The sequence below is a fragment of the Hippoglossus stenolepis genome, chromosome 5 (assembly GCF_022539355.2).
Source record: "Hippoglossus stenolepis isolate QCI-W04-F060 chromosome 5, HSTE1.2, whole genome shotgun sequence".
In the NCBI taxonomy this organism is placed as follows: Eukaryota; Metazoa; Chordata; class Actinopteri; order Pleuronectiformes; family Pleuronectidae; genus Hippoglossus; species Hippoglossus stenolepis.
In genome coordinates, this window is record NC_061487.1 from 15,275,513 (window position 1) to 15,292,732 (window position 17,220).

Sequence of the window (17,220 nt, forward strand, 5' to 3'; positions counted from 1 at the left end):
TGAATATTGCACCTGCCCCTAAAAACACTTAAAATGATAAAACACTAAAAGGATATAACAAGATAAGCAAGATGAAAAACAGAAACTGGCATTAAACTTAAATATGTGACAAAGTGCAATGGTAGTTGAGATACATGACTGAATCAACACATCTCCTCATTGAGTAGTGTCACAGTATATTGCATTGAGAGAGGCTGTTTTTGTCCTCAGTATACATATAGTGCATTCAGCTCTGTAGTTATCTGAAAACTATTTTTAAATTTATTTTATGTCAAATCAAATCAAATTGAATATTATTGAAATTTTGAGGGGTTAAATTAAGATGAAATGTTTAGTAAGATCAAAAAAATACATCTTGATTTTATCATCTTTCTCATAAATTAGCTATATTTAGGTTTTACTGAGAAATATTCTCTACATAATTTTTCTATGAAATGTACCAACCACATGCTTTGCAACTAAAATATTGCTGTTCCAACTCATTCATGAAACATAAGTGTCTGTGTCACAGTGTATCAGTGTATGTCTGTATTTCCTCCGTATCATGGTGGAGAAAAAAAGCTTCTTTTGTGCCCTGATTAAAATGAAGCATATACTCGCCGGTGAAAACTCCCCTCTGAGGTTTCTGGTTTCTACGGATATTTCTAATCATGGGAAAGGTCAGAAAGAAGACAACAGGCTTAGGAGAAACATGAGATGGTGGTTGTCTCGCTCCAGCTGATGCTGCAGCCGCATTAACACACCAATCAATGAATGAAAAGGCTGTAAATCATTCCTTCAATGTTTGTTTATGTGCTATGTTAAGGTAAGGATGAAAACATTTTCTGGAGCAGATTTGATTTCTGGTAATAACTTGAGAATTTCCTGGGAACTAAATTCTGAAAATATATATATCAAAAAATTAATTGAGTTGGTCCCATGAGTCTGAATGAACACAATCTATGATATTACCATGTATCAACACTATTTTGAAACCCATTAAAGACAAACAACCTTAAAGTGTGTTGAATAATTTAATCATTATAAAATCTTGTATTGGATACAAAAAACGAAAATAAATACTTCAATTCTTAATAAAACGATGAGGAAGCCCTTCGGGTTTATCATCACACAATTTGAGAAAGAGGCAAATCACAATCACCGAGAAGATAGTCTCTTTTCAGGGTTGACATTTTGTTCACCACTTTAAAGCGAAGGGACCGCTGGCTGAGGTTCTCCTCTGCGATACCATCAAAGAAGAAATCCTCGTTGAAGATTGGATTACGGCTCTTTCTGATGACTGTGCTGCGTTGCTTCTGGACTTTTCCAGGAACCAGACAGAGGCTGACGCTGCAGTTGATAATCTTAGGATCTACAGAGAGCGGGTAGAGCCCCTCAGCGCTGATCAGTCGAACGCGCAGTCTTTGGTTATCTGGACAGTACTCTGCTGAGAGTCTCAGGCTGCCGTCTTTCCCTATGGGCACCATTTGTTCCTTCATTACCCTCTCTCTGTGAAGAGTCAAATCCATGGGGAAGATGGTCGGCGGCGCCAGGCTGTAGTTGCCAGGCAGGCCTTCAGCTAATCCCTCTGACGCTCTCCTCATGACATTGGGGCTGTTGTCTGTGGAGCTGCCTTCATCTGTAGACAGGGAATTGTTCCTGGACACCATTGCCTTCCTCATGTTCCTCGCCAGGAGTAGTTCATGACTCAGTGTTTTGAAGAGGGAAGACTTGCCGGGGCACCTGGTCAGCAGTGGCGAGCTGAAAGGAGAGGACTCAGTGGAAGAAGTGGTATCGCTGTCCATAGCGGTCTGCCAGTTCAGGGAGTAGCATTTTGGGGAAAGCCTGGAGCTCAGGGTGTTCAGGCCAAGAGAGGAATGAGAGGAGGAGGGCAAGGTAGAGTGGGAGACTTTGGAGCACACGCTGGATCGACTCCTGGGCAGCAGCAGGGGAGAGGAGCCAGGGTCAGAGTGGAAGAGCGACTCCTTCCTTCTGGTGTGGGGGCTCTCCAGTAAAGTGCAAAAGCCATAGCAGGTCTGGGCTTTGGCAAGGTGCGGGAGGGACAAGGCAGCCTGACTGTGGGGGTCTGCGTTGGTGGTCTCCTCATCACTGCAGTCATCATAGGGGCCATCATCCACGCTCTCCACCTGGATAATGTGCGGGTTGAGATGCTCGTAGTGCGTCACCTCTATTTCAGGGTTGGGCCTCTCACAGGGAGACACCTTGATAACGCGGGCAGCTCGGCTGTGCTCCGTGCCCCTCGTCTCCTGCAAGGATGGGATTGTTGGGGGGATGAAGAACTCTGGGATGTTGTCAGGAGTGATGACATTAGGACAGAGGAAAATCCTTTTGGTCTTGTCCGCTCTGTCTCCAAACATGATGTCACCAATTTTAAAGTTGAGCTCGGCTGATGGGACGGGCAGGTTAGATCTCTCCACTGACACGCGGATCTTCTCCACCACCCACATGGGTCCTCAGGTGGAACTGGGCAAACTATAAAATCAAAATGATAGTATTATTAAGTCATGCATTGTGTTTTCAAACCAAATAAACACACAAAACGCAGCATAAAAGGAAAATTAGGAAGACTTTCTCACCTTATATTGAAGATATGGAAAATCCACACAGTTGTCCTGATAGCTCCAGGGTGATGTGAGAAATCTCTGAGGCTCTCCTGACAGCAGATGGAGGTTCCCGCTTGTCAAGTGCAGCACATCTGTGGCTATTAGGGAGATGCAGGCAGTTTAAATGAAGCAGGAAACCAGTGAATACGCCCCCTGTGCTGCTTCAACAGGATCCTCCCTCTCTCCCCGGTCACTGGTTCCCATGGAAATATCCAAACCACAACAGAGCTCAGTGGCCCCTGTAGAAGCCGTTCAGTGATAAGTTCACTACTTCCAAAGTGAACGACGTTTTTCAAACAAACGACAGGCTTTAATTCACGTGTTTGCTTTTCCTGTTAATTAAATTTGATGGCGTGTGACCTTGTTCTGTGATGACAAACAGGGTAATCTGATAAGATGAAGATAAAAACCTCCCAACACTTTTTAAGAACATTTGAAGTGCCATTAACTTTAAATGGCAAATGCAGAAAGGATGGAGCTGTCCTAGCTTTAATGAGTTGAGGCGGAATGCAGGTTGATTATCTAAGAAGTGGTTCATTCATTGATAACTTGCTAAAAAAAGTCCTTTTGGTGCCAAAATAAATGTGGCCGGTGCTATGGGTTGAACGATCTGGTAAAAGTATATTTACTATTTACTTATTCTACACTCATTTAGAAAGAAATACAATATCAACATAATTACCTCTCGCTAAGGTGGTTGTGTTTTCACTCCCTGAAAAAACAACTGAATAGATTACCAGGAAATTTAGTTTTTTTTTTAATCTCTCTCTTTAACATTGTGAGACATGTTGACTGATCTTCATGAGATATGAAGGGGATATTTAGGGGATTGATTTCTATGAGTGTGTGAACTTTGATGCAGCTTACTGGAATCTGACTGTTGGGCCTTGGCGCAGGAATGCACTCTACTAAGTTTTAATGCTGCATCATCACTTGGAAAATTGACTCTGGAACGATGCATCACTCTGATCCCTCCATGTAATTCAGCCTGATATAGTCTATTTGGTAACTTTCCAAATATTCGTATCTTGACTTGAAAATCCAAATGAGAGTCCGTGTAGACGAGCAATGGATGTCCACACAGCATGAGCTTTGTTAACACTTGACCATACTGAGGAAAACCTTTTAGGGCAGAACGTAATGTCTCTTTATCAGAGAGGTAGTTTCTGAAAAGTCAACACTGGTGATAAAAAGGACAAGGAGAACATTGATTGATTTAAAATCATGGCGACCTTTATTGAAACACTGTTATTCCAGTGCTGCCCTCTTGTGGTGGCACATGGAGCAGCTGGATTACGAATGACTCATGCCTGACAGGGAGGTGTCATTGACCCTGGATTGAGGAGCTTTAACTTGACAGTTACTGCAGCAAATCAACAAACCTTTTTACAAATACGCTCAAACAGTGCAACAGACTGATAGTTAGTAGTTGTCAGTTCTGTCTGTTCTTGTATGTTTGGCATGGTAATGCTACAATCTTTTTGGTAGTTTTGTCCCTATGGGTTTTTTCTACACTGAAGGGTTGTAAGCTCCACTGTGCACAGGACAAGGGTCAAGTGGAGTTACCATGTGTTACCAGGCACTACAGGACAGAATGATGTCAGTGCTAACAACACACCAGGAAAGTGTCCTAAATGAGGTACTTCTCAGAAATGTTTTCCAAAAAGCTCAGGACACGTCACAATTTAAGAAAAACCTCTCCAACCACTTGTTCCCTGGAAATCAACGTGTAAGAATGTCATGAATGATAAAGTGAGTGTATTAAAAAAACGAAAATAAACTCTGTTTCTCTAAAAAAACATTATCCAGCATGACATGCACGGACATACTGTGTGTGTGTGTGCGTGTGTGTGTGTGTGTGTGTGTGTGTGTGTGTGTGTGTGTGTGTGTGTGTGTGTGTGTGTGTGTGTGTGTGTGCAATGCAACCATCAAAACCATGTTTTACCATATTCAGTACAACATGCATTCAGGACACTGATGAAATTCCAAAATTTTCTACCAAGTGTGTGAATCAAGCAAAAAACATTTTCACACCCACACACACACACACACACAGATAATCACTCCTCTTACAATATTCATCAGAACATGTCCTGGCCTCTGCTTAGATGCTTGCACATGTCCAATAGGGGGCAGTATATGTTTATAAAACAGCAGAGAGGAGAAGGTGTCATAGTCAGATTGATACATACAAAATAAAGTCTATAACACACATTTGCAAATCATACCAAAAGTGATGTGTTGAAATACTGAATTAGAATATGTGGTTTATGAATTCAGCTTCACAAACACGCCCTGAACAAGATACGTGGCCTATTCCTGATAAATACAACCCTCATCCTATAGCAGGTGACGTGCTCCTTCCAGACGGCACTTGTTTGGGATGTGGTGCAGATGATGTGCCCACCGCCCCACAGTGTAAACACCATCTCCCACGTGGCACTGGTCTTGTGTCCCAGTGGTGACTCGGGGCCCAGCAGAGAGAGAGAGGGACCCTCCTCTCCTAATGGACACGCACGCTCCTGGCTGCAGGGCGCACTTGACTGCACACATTCAAAGCGGGGTTTTCAAAATAAGAGCGAGGACTCAAGTCATTCACGTCGTTCGTGCATTATTATCTCTGGGTATTTAAAGCCCCTGCTGCGGGGGGGTAGAGGGGGCTTGTTACATCGCTATGATCATCAGACACATGCAGGGGGAGTGTGACGCCGCTTCCTCTTTTTTTTACCCTCCCCGGCGCATAGATATGTGGAGTTTTTTTTTCTCCTCCTCCTCCTCCTCATCTCTCTCTCTCTCTATCGCTCTCTCTTTCTCTCTCTCTCTCTCTCTCTCTCTCTCTCTCTCTCTCCACTGTACGATAAACGAGGAGGGGCTTGATGCCGTGGAGGACTCAGGCAGACGAGCCGAGCTGACCCGCTTGCGGTGCGGTGCGCAGCCCCCTCATTAAACCTCCATGCACTGACGAGCGGCCCGGACATCAGGTAAGGGTTTCTGCCTCATTCCTATGAAGATATTTGTAAATAAAATAAAATTTAAAAAAAAAAGGAAAACCCCCCTGTGGCTGCTGCTGTTGAAGGTGCTCTTCCTCTCCTCCTCCTCCTCCTCACTACGAGGAGGCGGACCTGCTCGGTGTCGCCTCAGCAGAAGCGCAGAAAAACCTCTCCTATTAACCGACGACCTTTTTGCTGTGTCCACATGATCGCTGTGGTCGATGTGACACCTCCTGCAGGCTCCTTCTCGGATGTAGCTCTCAGGCTTAAAGCAAGTCTGTTTTCCATCGGCTCAAATGTGACTGACTGCTTTTGACATTGACAGATAAGAGGTAAAAAAGAGGAAAGATGAGTATCTCACTGACCGACTTGTTTTGCAGCATGTTAAATATACAGGTTAGTTGTTTTTTTGTGCCTTGATGGGGGTTTACACTGTCGAACTAATGCTGGCCCAGCCTCAGCATCATTGCAATGTGCTGCTCTCAGTGGGAGTTGGACTTGACCTGAATGTTTGCTGGATCAAAGATGACACAGAGGACGTGAGGGATGTGACCCAAAACCCTGGTGATTGGCAGGAGGCTTCACAATCGTGGGCTCCGCATGAACAGGACAATCTGTAATGGTCAGTTTGGTCCAGTTTGTTTAGACTGCCAAAGCTTGCAAACCTCATAATCTGCCGTTTTCCAGATAGCATACGGATGTGGGCCACTTTAGGCAGTTATGAGGCAATTCTGTCCTTCTTGTGGCCCGAAACAAAATGGATGTGAACCCAAGGTCCCCACTTGTAAAATAGCAAGTGTGGCCCAAATATCCCGAAACAAATGTTGGCCTTTTTTCTGGCAAACATGCGGTGCTCTAGGCAAGGTGTAATCTGGATGTGAACCTCATTCCGACCACCTTTGGCACCTTTGGCTGACATGCGGTATTGCTATGTCTTACTTGTGGCCCAGATCTGGCAAACAGGAGCGCCCGAGTGCCATCATTCCACGTGGGCTTGATATGGGCCAAATCTGGGCCAAAGCAATTTTGCTTCCCTCATTCTTTCTTTTGTATCTGCCACCTTCCTGTGTGCAGAGATCAGAGGTTGCACTAACCTGCCTGTGGTGCTTTTACTTTTCTCTAAGACACCAGCAGGAGGGCTGTGCACCCCCTCACTGAAGGACATGTCTGTTTAGACCCTCGAAGGCTGTGCCCTTGCTGCCTGATGATGCCTCATACACACACACACACGCTCCTGTGCTGCCGCTGTGAAGATGTATGTTATGTGCTATGACATGATGTTATTCACAGGTACAGGCCAGTAAACACTCCCCAAGCAACACAGTAACACTGTGGGATGAAGGAGCCCCGCACAGTAAACCCCTATGCATTTCTTACCATGGGTGGTTTTCAGTATAGAGCATCAGTTTGTGAAACAATTGTGAGTCCTGGGCTGACTCACCATGTCAAACCACGTTGGCTACACGTTAGCCTCTTTTGACATTCTCATTAACCGAAGAAGCTCTGGGCTGCCATGTGCAACTGTTTGACAGATTTCACCCCGTCCTTCTACAGGATGGAGCAGCTGACCATTAACTACCAGAGGCGTCTTGGATATATAGCCAGGGTCAAATCAAGAATACTTATAGGGTTTTGGACGGTACAGGGGAAAGACTTTATTTTACTTGATTGATGTAGCTAGAAAAGTCGAGCTGCCTCAGCATTATGGAGACAGCTGTGGTTCTGGATGGCTCTATACAGAAAGGCATCACTGACATATACTAGAGGAGCTTGATTCCAACTGGGAGTACCCGCACTGAAACTGTACTCCCGTGAGTTTGTGTCATACATCTCCGGGTGTAATGTTGATGTGTATAAAATAAATGCTAGATGGCTGCACCATCATGACATAAACCATCACTGATGAGTGTGCAGTCTGAATAAGTGTATTGGTCGGATGTTGACAGTTAAGATGTGTAGGATTTAGGATTGTTTTTGCTTTGGTGCTGAAGTCTGCTTTACATGTGATGGATCTACAGAACTAGAGGCATGCATTTTTTTCAGAAATGTTGACACATTGATGCAAGCATGTTTTGATTTAAGCCCATTTTTCAGATTTTAATTATTGTAAGTGACATAGGATCATATGTGCATCCCTGGCAGATTGTCAAAATGTGCCAATACAGAATAATCTTAAGATTAAATAGGCCTGGAGAGGCTGTATGAATAATAAATGCCTCTTCCTCTGTAGGATTACTGTACTTGTGTTTACTAGCCATGATGGATTTTCTCATTGTGTGTGTATACACTCTCTGTGTTTGTTTTCATGTCTATGGCTGGACACAGCATTTGCAGCAGTAAGAGCAAACAACATTCAGATATATGATTTTTCGAAGCTATGTAAATCTCAGTGCACCTGTTGGCTCACAATATGAGATCTCTGCTTGTCCGTGTCTAATACAAAAATGGAGACTCAGTGTGAGCACCTACTGTAACCTTCCCACAACACCGTACCCAGATATAATTAGATCAGAGCAACACCAATGTCACAAGCTCACATGCAGCACGCATCTGCCAGCGGCGACTGATAAAGGCTTACTGTTCCATCAAACAAAAACACTAGGAGCTATTCACTAGTCCCAAGGTTATAAAACCACATTTTGCCGCCTTCTAATGTTGTGCCAAACGAAATTAGAAAAAAGATCTCAACTTAAAATAGGAAAAGTAGCACAAATGTGTTACCGTCAACACTCAACACTTCTTCCCTCGAAGCTTCTGAAATATTAAACACAGCAATTTCACTTTGCAGTGGTAATTAAAGCCAAGCACTATTTAAATGGTGCCTTTTTCCCACTCATTGCCAGCTATTGAAGAGGCCATTACCACAGTGATTCTGTATTATGGGAGGCCATTAAGCGGTATCTCTGCTACAGCAACTTTAGTTCACACTTTCACCTCACCACCTAATTTAACGCGGATCACGAGTTTCAGACATGATCTCAAAGTCTGCTGCACGCTCTCGTCGAGTGGGTTCAGTCACTGCTAATTCAAACTCTGTAACCCAGGGAGAGATACAACATCCTCCAAACAATTCCATGACTAACAAAATCAAAAGTCACGAATTCCCCAAGTAGGTATTTTGACCCACAAAGTGTTGAGGAACAAGCACTTCTTCAAAAGTCAAACTGTGTTTCCGTGCTGTTTCATTAGAAAGTGATTTTCCTCTCAGCTGTTACACACGCTCCGTCATCAAGAATGCATTCCTGGTCGGAATTCCCCCGGAAATGTTGGGTTGGTTGGAGGGTGGGAAGCCAGGGGTTTGGAGAGTCACTCCAGAGTGAGATCGTTCGACCATATTTAATGCCTGAGTGTGTAGGAGGCGGAAACTAAAACACACCCCATGCTGTCACTGCAACCCGGCCCTTGTGTGTTGTGTTTACCAGTAAAATGGATTTCTCCTACGTGCTCTTTTTCTTTTGCAGCGCTGTCTCTGTGATCACAGCCTCTTTAGGGCCTGGCTCGCCTCCAGATCGGTTTCTATAGATGCATAAGCTGTCTGCCACTCCCATTTCTTCATCAATCTGAAATCACAGTTTCCGGTATTATTTTTTCCCAGCGGATGAATGTGGCAGGCGGTCGATTTGTGAGAGCTATAACGCAGACAGGCTTTTTTTTTTTTTTTCATCAGCAAACACTCGACCACATTACTAATGTGTTTTCAGATTTGAAGCACGGTTGTTCTCAGCTGTAATTAAAGAGTTAGTGAGTTCAGACTCATTTGGCTGCATGGAAAACTGTTGGCGATTACATCAGTGTTCAGTATTAGTGCATACACAGTTCACTTTTCTATCTCGCAATGTTTGGCACAATTACAATTTCATTTGCAGGCTTTAATTTGCAGATAACTTAATAATATCTGGAGCAACATTATTTTAAATTGATTATTATTTAATTTCATTAGTCTGCTGAGACATGGTGTATGCAAGACATCACATCATTTATTTTCTATTGGTGTGCAGAATGTAAAACAAGCCAACAAAATTGGGTAGTGGTACCTACATTTAATACAATCCCCACCAAGCTGGCCGTGGTGTTTGTTACAGTGCATTTACAGTACATGTGGTCTGAACCAATGCGGCTGTGCCAGCTATGCGTAAGCAGACTCAAGAAGTAGGTCAGTAGATGCCGGCAGAGGCAGTGGCACAGCCTGTGGCACCTCTCATCAGTGGGTCAAATGAGATGCCAGTTTGAATGGGCAGCCGACAGCGCCGACCTTCACTGTCAAGCACACGGTGTATGTGGGCACAGAACTGGGTTAGTGGCATGCAAAGAAAAGAGGTGTGATGTGAGGATTCATTGAACAGTTGGACCATTGAGCCAGTTCTTATCTTTAGTAAATAGCTGTCTTTTGATGTTGGCACAGTGGTGCAGTAGTTAGCACCGCTGAGCCACAGGAAGAATGTTCTCGGTTTGAATCCTGGTTTTGTCAGGGTCCTTTAAGGTGCATGTTCTCCCCCTGCCCGTGCTCTCACTGCGCATGACCAGCGAGAGCGTGAGCCTTCATCAGAGGAGAAGATAGCCAGAAGTTAGTGAGTGAATCACGGAAAAAAGTCAGCTTCTAGCGGTTTGCAAATTCATTTTTTCTCCTTTTGTTAGGATAATAAATATTCTCTTCATGTGTCTGCAATGTGTTTTGTGGGTGATTAATTCAGTAGTGAATGAGCATCGGATAAAAGCTTCAGTGTTGGTGTTTCAACTTTAAATAGTCTGCTTTGGTGTAAAAAGATTTGTGTGAATTGTACTTGTCGACTGTCGCTGTGTGCAAATAATCACCATTTTAATTTTGTCAGTTAAGGTGTTACTGCTGCACACACACACAGAATCCTTCTAAAGTAAAAACATCTCTGATTTGGTTTCCCTGAGAAACTCTGGAATGATAAGGGACATGACCTCCTGCTTGTGAGGTAAACTGATTACCAGGGGCAAGGATCATGTGATACCTGTGCTAAAGATCATGTGATGGCCTCCTCCGAGAAAGGAGAGTGGGTGCACTAATTCTGTTTTTCTCTCAGACGTGTATCTGTGTCTGTGTAAAAGTCTTGAGTGAAGTAAGTACCAGAATTAATTTGACTTTCTATTTAAATACAAGAGGAGCGGATGTACTTATTCTGTTTAGGTCAATATTCTAGCAACAGTGCAAACTGCTGCTTTGGATTTTAATGGTTAACAGGATCCAAATAATGCAGTTTATCACCTTATTGTGTCTGTTCAGTTAAATGGCTGCTTGTGCTCAGTGACTCGTCACCTTGTTGTAACCTGCCCAGCTTCTTTTGACTCTATTGTTGGCACAAACTGCCAGGAACTGTGTCTTTGTTTAGAAGACTATTTGAATTTAAAAACGAGACACAGTGAGTGTTTGCATGCATTCAATGTGTTCTATGAATTACTGAATTATCATTCACAATATAAACTATAGTTACTCCACTACATACAGTATGTGTTAAGAGGTTTAATAAAAGGGGATGTATTTATGTCGTCCTTTTCCAGTCTTATCGACCACTCAAGGCTCTTTACAGTAAAAGCAACATTCACGCACCACTTTTTCTATCATACACCATTCATACACTGTCGGCACAGCTGTCAGGGGTTATTCGGGGTTCACTATCTTGCCCAAGGGCATTTCAGAGGAAGAGCCAGGGATTAAACCACCGACCTTCTTGTCAGTGGATGACCCACTGATCCACAGCAGCCCCTATATATGTTCTTATGATTTGTGCTCTGCTTATGGGAAGGTTTTCTTGTGGCCGGTATCACTTTGAAAACACATTAGAGGGGTGCTCTCAAAGGCTCTGATGGTTTTAGCCCCCTTCATCAACATGCTGGGAGTGTTTTTCTCTGGCAGGGGGTCTCCCAGGAGCGCCACAGGAGCCAGAGGTCAATGACAGTGGGGCAGATACCCTGGTGATCAAGCCACTTGCCATTGATCTGCATCAATGATACATCAGAGCCAAATACGGCTGAGTGGTAGGGGTCCTGCGCCACAGTGCAGTTTAGACATTAGTCACTTGATGACTTACTCAACATTTTTCTTTACTCTAACACAATTGTTTACCTCGCTGTCAGAAATCAGAGAGCAAATCAGAGAGCAGTGTTTGTAGAGCAGTGTGTACATTGTGTGTGGCGGGAGATGTCCAGAGGTTGAGAGGCTTACACAGCTCTTAGAGAGTGGGAGTAGAGGCTATAGCTGCAGTGGGACAGAGGTGGGCTGGAGTAACAGACAGACAAAGTAAACTGAATGATATTGCTGTTGAATGGGAATGTTGATTTTGTGACGGAGAACTAAGGTGGTAGTTTCACATCAAGGTTAATTGAGGGCCTTCGGATCCGCTGTGTGTGCAGCAGCGGTTTTTGCCACTGCCTGGGGGAAAGGACTCTCCTGTCTGAAGAGCAGCACTGAAATTACTGCTCTCCTCTGCTCTGATCCTCTGCAGGCTGCGAGGGTTGCTGACCGAGCGAGAAGTCTCTCTCCCGCCTGCCCCCCCCCTCGGCTCAGGGCTGTGTAGTGTCAGCACCTTGGGTCTCAAAGAGGAGCTGTGGACTGCTCCGACATATTCGCGTTGAAATGATTTCATATTGGCCTGGCTGAAGTGCATTTAGCAGCTGGAAGCGGTACTGTATAAGTGATTGTGTTACTTTAGCCTTGTATATTCAGCTCATCAGCAGGGCAGTGACCTTGTGTTAAGGGCAGAGGGAATCTCTGGTTACGCTCAGCGGAAGGCGATATCTTGGATTGCGTTCGTCGCTCGTCGCTCTGTTTTGGGAGATTGAATGATTAAGTTCGTGGCATGATTTGTGGTGATACTCTTCATAAAAGCTCTTTTTGCAGTGGCCATTTTGAGCCTGGCCCCCATTTGGGTATGGGCAAATTGTGCCTCGAAGAGATAGCACAGCCCAGATATAGCCATCACCACCTTGTCGGATCATAATGTCGGCCTCTTTATGAGTAAGGAACTTTGTAGTTGACCAGTGGTCACGGAAATTCTGCAACCTTCAAATTGTCTCCCCAGTGTTATCGGACCTTAACAGATAAGGATTGTCTGCTCATTATCCTAAAAGCTGCTCTAAAATATTTGATATCCTAATAACAATGGATTAAATCATGGATATGAAAGCACCCAAGCCTAAAGAGTTTCTAGCTGCAGCAGACAATTGTTTTCCAAGAAAATGCTCTAAAAGAAATCCTTGTTCCCAGCACAGAACATATGACAAACAGAGTTAGTGACTCGCTGGTGAACAGGAGCGAGCATTTAGCCACTGAAGAGCCACATTTATTTACATAAACTATATTTAGGATATGGTGGAGACCAAAAAAGAGCTAAAAGGGAATGAGAAGACTGGTGTATTTTTTTCCAGATGGCCAAAACCACAAAAATTGAAATTCCAATGTACCTCTTTGTCTATTAGATGTGTAAATAGGCAGTTTTTTGCTACTACGTTGGCTGTTACAACCTAATTAGATGATATTATGTCAATGATGTGTTTACAGCTTCATTGTCTTACTCCAAGTAGCCAAAAAAAAATATCCCCGTAAAACCTGTCAATGAGTGAGGCCTGGCAATGAATGTCTGTGTTTGGAAAGATCATTTTAGTTAAAATAATTTAATTCAGACTATTTATTAGGCTGTTTATTAGACAGCAATTTTTAAATGAAAAGATGGTTTTGTAGAAAAGTATTGAAAAAGGAATAGTTCAGCATCATTGCCAGGCCAATTACTTGAATATCTCGGGGTGAAGCTCTCGTGCTGGCTGTAAAAACACCTGGTATTAGACAAACATTTTTTAGCAAAAACTTCCCCAGTAAGTTGTAGCTCACACAGTAAATAACATATGTTAATGTTAGTGCATAACAACAGTTACATCCATCTGCCCTCATAAATGTGTTGACGCAACCTTAGTTGTTATGCTGATCCTCCGGGTCGAGTGCGACATAATTCCAAATAGTCGCTGTGGGAATAGCTTCACCTGGCCCGATGGTACAAATTCATTAGCAAAGGAAGGAGATTTTAATTCAAGTCAGACATTAATTATACAAGGTCCTGATGTCTCATGCTGTAACCTTGTTTGTCCGTACGCTGCTCGTCTTAAACAGGAGCTGAATATCGCATGTGACTTGCTTTCCAACAAGCATTGTCTGGTAACGCAGCGCTGATGAGCTGATTTAGTTTGTGATTGAGTTTCCTGCTATTTTGTCAGCAGCCACTAACGTCAAGAAGAAATCAACATCCTCCTAATTCTAATTGAATCTATTTCACTATAAGTTTTTACCGTCGCATTCATACATCTTGCCCTGTTTGTGCCTTGGCATGACATCTAACGCTGGATTAGTTTGATGTGAATAGTAGCTTGAATAAGACCTTTATTATCCTGGATCGTCTTCTGGATGTTGTGATATTTTGTGTTTGATTACACTGAGGAGAATAAGGCCAGCATTGTAGAGTAATAACCAAAAGCTATCATGCATTCATCTCCTGTAAAGTACGTTACGTCATCTGACCTCTACAGGCGGAGGAAAGAAAGAGACCTCAGGCTGTGGGAGGTATTGGCACATTCAACAGAAATAGCACATCGTATCATGTGTACATTACATAGTTGATGTTTACTTTACATTATGCTCTCTAATTTCTTCCCTGCGGCTGTGACACTTCAACCTGCTTATGAACTTGTGCACTGTGGTGTAACTGTTATCCAGTAGAATAATCCTCGTTATTTATAGCAGCACTGTTGACTCATGTTTTCAAAGACGGCGAATCGTCCAAACAACTGGTTTTCTTTTTATGATGCTCTACCTTTTCTACACAGCACAACATGAATGGACACTGTTTTTATATAAGATGAGACATCGCTGTGAAAATAAATAGGGCAACTGTATGCATGTGCTGGCTTGTTGACCCATGGAACCACTCACTCTATAATAATAGTTCCTTTTCATTCGGTGAAAGTATAATATCTGGACTGATAATAACGGCATGCAGTATTCATTTGATAAAATGGTGACTAATCAGACACATTAATGGCTGACTAAACACTTAATGTGCCGTGAACAGACAACAGTACTGTGGTATACATTAAAAAAAGCAGCCGTATACAGCCAAATACTTGTACTACATGTATATAATATTATATCCTGAGTGGAGGAGGGACATTTTATGCATAGTCAAGGTTAATTGTGAGGGTTTAACTTGTGCTACCATGTAGTTACATTTGGTGCTAAATATAGTGAAGTATTCTTAAGGCACCTGGCAGCACAGTGTTTTTAAAATTTGATCACATTCTTCAGAGAAGAAGTTGGACATTTTCAACACTTCAGTAGATTTGTTAATATCAACATGAAATACTGCAATGATTCCTAAGATATCTAGGTTTAACCATAAACTTTATAATGCACAACTTTAGATAAAGAGAGAACACAAATATAAAAATACAAATTGAAAATCATACAGGAAGAAAAAAACGTAATATAGAAATGTGGAAAATAAAGTTCTTCTTTCTGTATTGTTCGACGCATATGAGCAAATATTAACACATTATTCCTTCTGCATCACATATTGAGAGTATGTTTGAACTTATGCAAAGTCACCATTGTCAATACTAGAAGGCTCCAGTACAATAAGCAGTGTTTACTTTCATCAAGAAGACATTAAAAAATACTGAGAGATGTGAACAAACTGCTCGTGGTGCTGGGCAGTATGCTGTTGCAAATGTTTCTTAGAGAATACACAATGTCGAAAAAATGATCCAGACAACAAACGACAAGACGAGGAACACCCTGAGATGTGCATTTTTCGGAGATCTGATATCAGAGAAGTGTTGAAGTTGCAGACATATCTCTTCTTCACTCAGATTAAAACGATACGGTGTTAATTTCTTGCCACCATCGCCATCTGTTCAGTCCACTATACGGCAGCTGTTCGCTTCTCTCTCCGTCGAGTCTTCAGTTTCCACCGATGGACCTTCAGCCAAGGGAGAGCAACTGCCCACCTGCACCGTGGACACGATACCCCTGTTACGTTATCCACAAGATAACACCCTCTCCCCTCAGTCCAGCTGGCATGGTGTCCCATTACATAGCCGATGCGGGTGCCATCCTGAGGTCAAGGGTCAGTCGGCTACCGATGACCAGAAGTGGTGATCCTGTATGAAGTGGCTGACGTGCATCTTGGTGCCTCTAGTAATTGTCCCTCCTCTCTGATTTGTTTCTGCTGACTCTCATTCATTATCCATGCTTTCTGCCCTTTCCATAATCCAAAATCAAATGTAGTGCTGCCACATGTGGGATTATTGATGCTGTTATTTAATGACTGTCAGGATCTCTGGCATTTATTTGTGATCTACCGCCTGTGTGAAGAGCTCATACTGGGAAACATGCACTATATTTACAGTCTGATTTGATTTCTCTGTGCCTGCGAAAAGGCTGTCATAAATTACAGGAATCTCATGGAGTGAGGCACTGTGGCCCTTTATAAATTCCCGGCTGGGAGGAGGGACAAAGAGACAGTGGAGGAGGGCTGCGCTCTGAAAGGCCGATCTGTGTGTGACTTCAGTGGGAGACGGCGTTCACGACACACGACACAAGCTCAGAGGCATTGCTTAAAATGTCTCAGGCTTATCATGGAAGGTGGTGTGCTCTGCTCTCTGTTAGCATCAGTCTGCACACTCTCCTCACTCTGCCATTCTTTGTGTAAACCAGGGTTGTCACCATCGCCAAGTGTTTCTTTATTCAGGAGGAGCTGCTCCGTGTTGTTAGCGCAGAGGCTGCTGGGTTTATTCGTTCCCAGCAGTCCTGTAACGAGTGAAATTATCTTTAATTCAAACTAACAGCACCAATGATTTGCTGCCAATATCTTCTGTGCATACACCAGGCCTGCGCATCCTGGATGTCTCAATGAGATGGATCTGTCTGCCTCCCTTTGGTGCAGAACCATGGGACTAATTGAATTACATCCCCCCCCTCCCTCCTTAGCTTCACAGTCCCATGGGAGTGCACAACTAATCATTTGGAATCTCTGTTTCCAGAATTGGGGAGGGGCGGGTGTACCAGTGTGGTCTATCCTTTGAGCAACCAACTGTATAGCCTCTGCTATGAAGAGGCTATGACTTTTCCATAACATCACCATAGCTACCGTCGGATTAGATGTCGTCACCCCAGATGGTTTGTAACCTGTTGACCTCTGAAGGGTGTAGTCACACCGCAGCTGGTGGCCAGATGTACCCCACATAGCTGCATTGCTTGCTAATGAGAAGTAGGTTTAAATTAGGAGGATTGCTGATGAGTTTTCCTCAGATCAATTCTTAAATTTGATAAATGTTCATGACATCACTCAGTCAGTACGCTTCACAAAGCTGCATGAGGCTAAATGGTTGTGCTTCTTTGGATTCTGTGTTTTGGTAGAAGGGTTAGGTATCGATTGGGTTTTTTCCAATATTATTGCTAAATCAATGTTTTTTTAATGGTTCTGTTGCCTCAACTGATGATTTTTTTCTTACAAAAGCACAAAACAGAGTGGCTTTTGTAATTGCTAAGGCCAATTGGAAGTTGAAATGTAATAGGTTTACCATTAACAGTTAAAGCATACTTACTAAGGAATACG

The 17,220-nt window shown here is 43.2% G+C and overlaps 2 protein-coding genes across 7 annotated transcripts in view; one reads left to right on the forward strand and one right to left on the reverse strand.

The window, feature by feature from the left end:
- Positions 1-1,000: 1,000 nt before the first annotated feature.
- c2cd4a (C2 calcium dependent domain containing 4A) lies at positions 1,001-2,716 on the reverse strand. The gene is made up of 2 exons (XM_035157246.2): positions 2,577-2,716; positions 1,001-2,472 (listed from the first exon to the last, which is right to left on the reverse strand). The coding sequence occupies exon 2, from the start codon at positions 2,445-2,447 to the stop codon at positions 1,107-1,109; it is 1,341 nt and encodes a 446-aa protein (XP_035013137.2). The 5' UTR covers positions 2,448-2,472; positions 2,577-2,716; the 3' UTR covers positions 1,001-1,106.
- A 2,749-nt stretch (positions 2,717-5,465) lies between these two features.
- tln2b (talin 2b) overlaps positions 5,466-17,220 on the forward strand; it is an 87,679-nt gene continuing 75,924 nt past the window's right edge. For 4 of the 6 annotated variants that reach the window (XM_035156021.2, XM_047339736.1, XM_035156025.2 and 1 more), the window contains exon 1: positions 5,667-5,925. The gene's annotated coding sequence lies outside the window, so the exon portion shown is untranslated. Of the gene's footprint in view, positions 5,585-5,665; positions 5,926-17,220 lie in introns of those variants that run through there. The other 2 variants (XM_035156020.2, XM_035156023.2) reach the window with 2 other exon arrangements.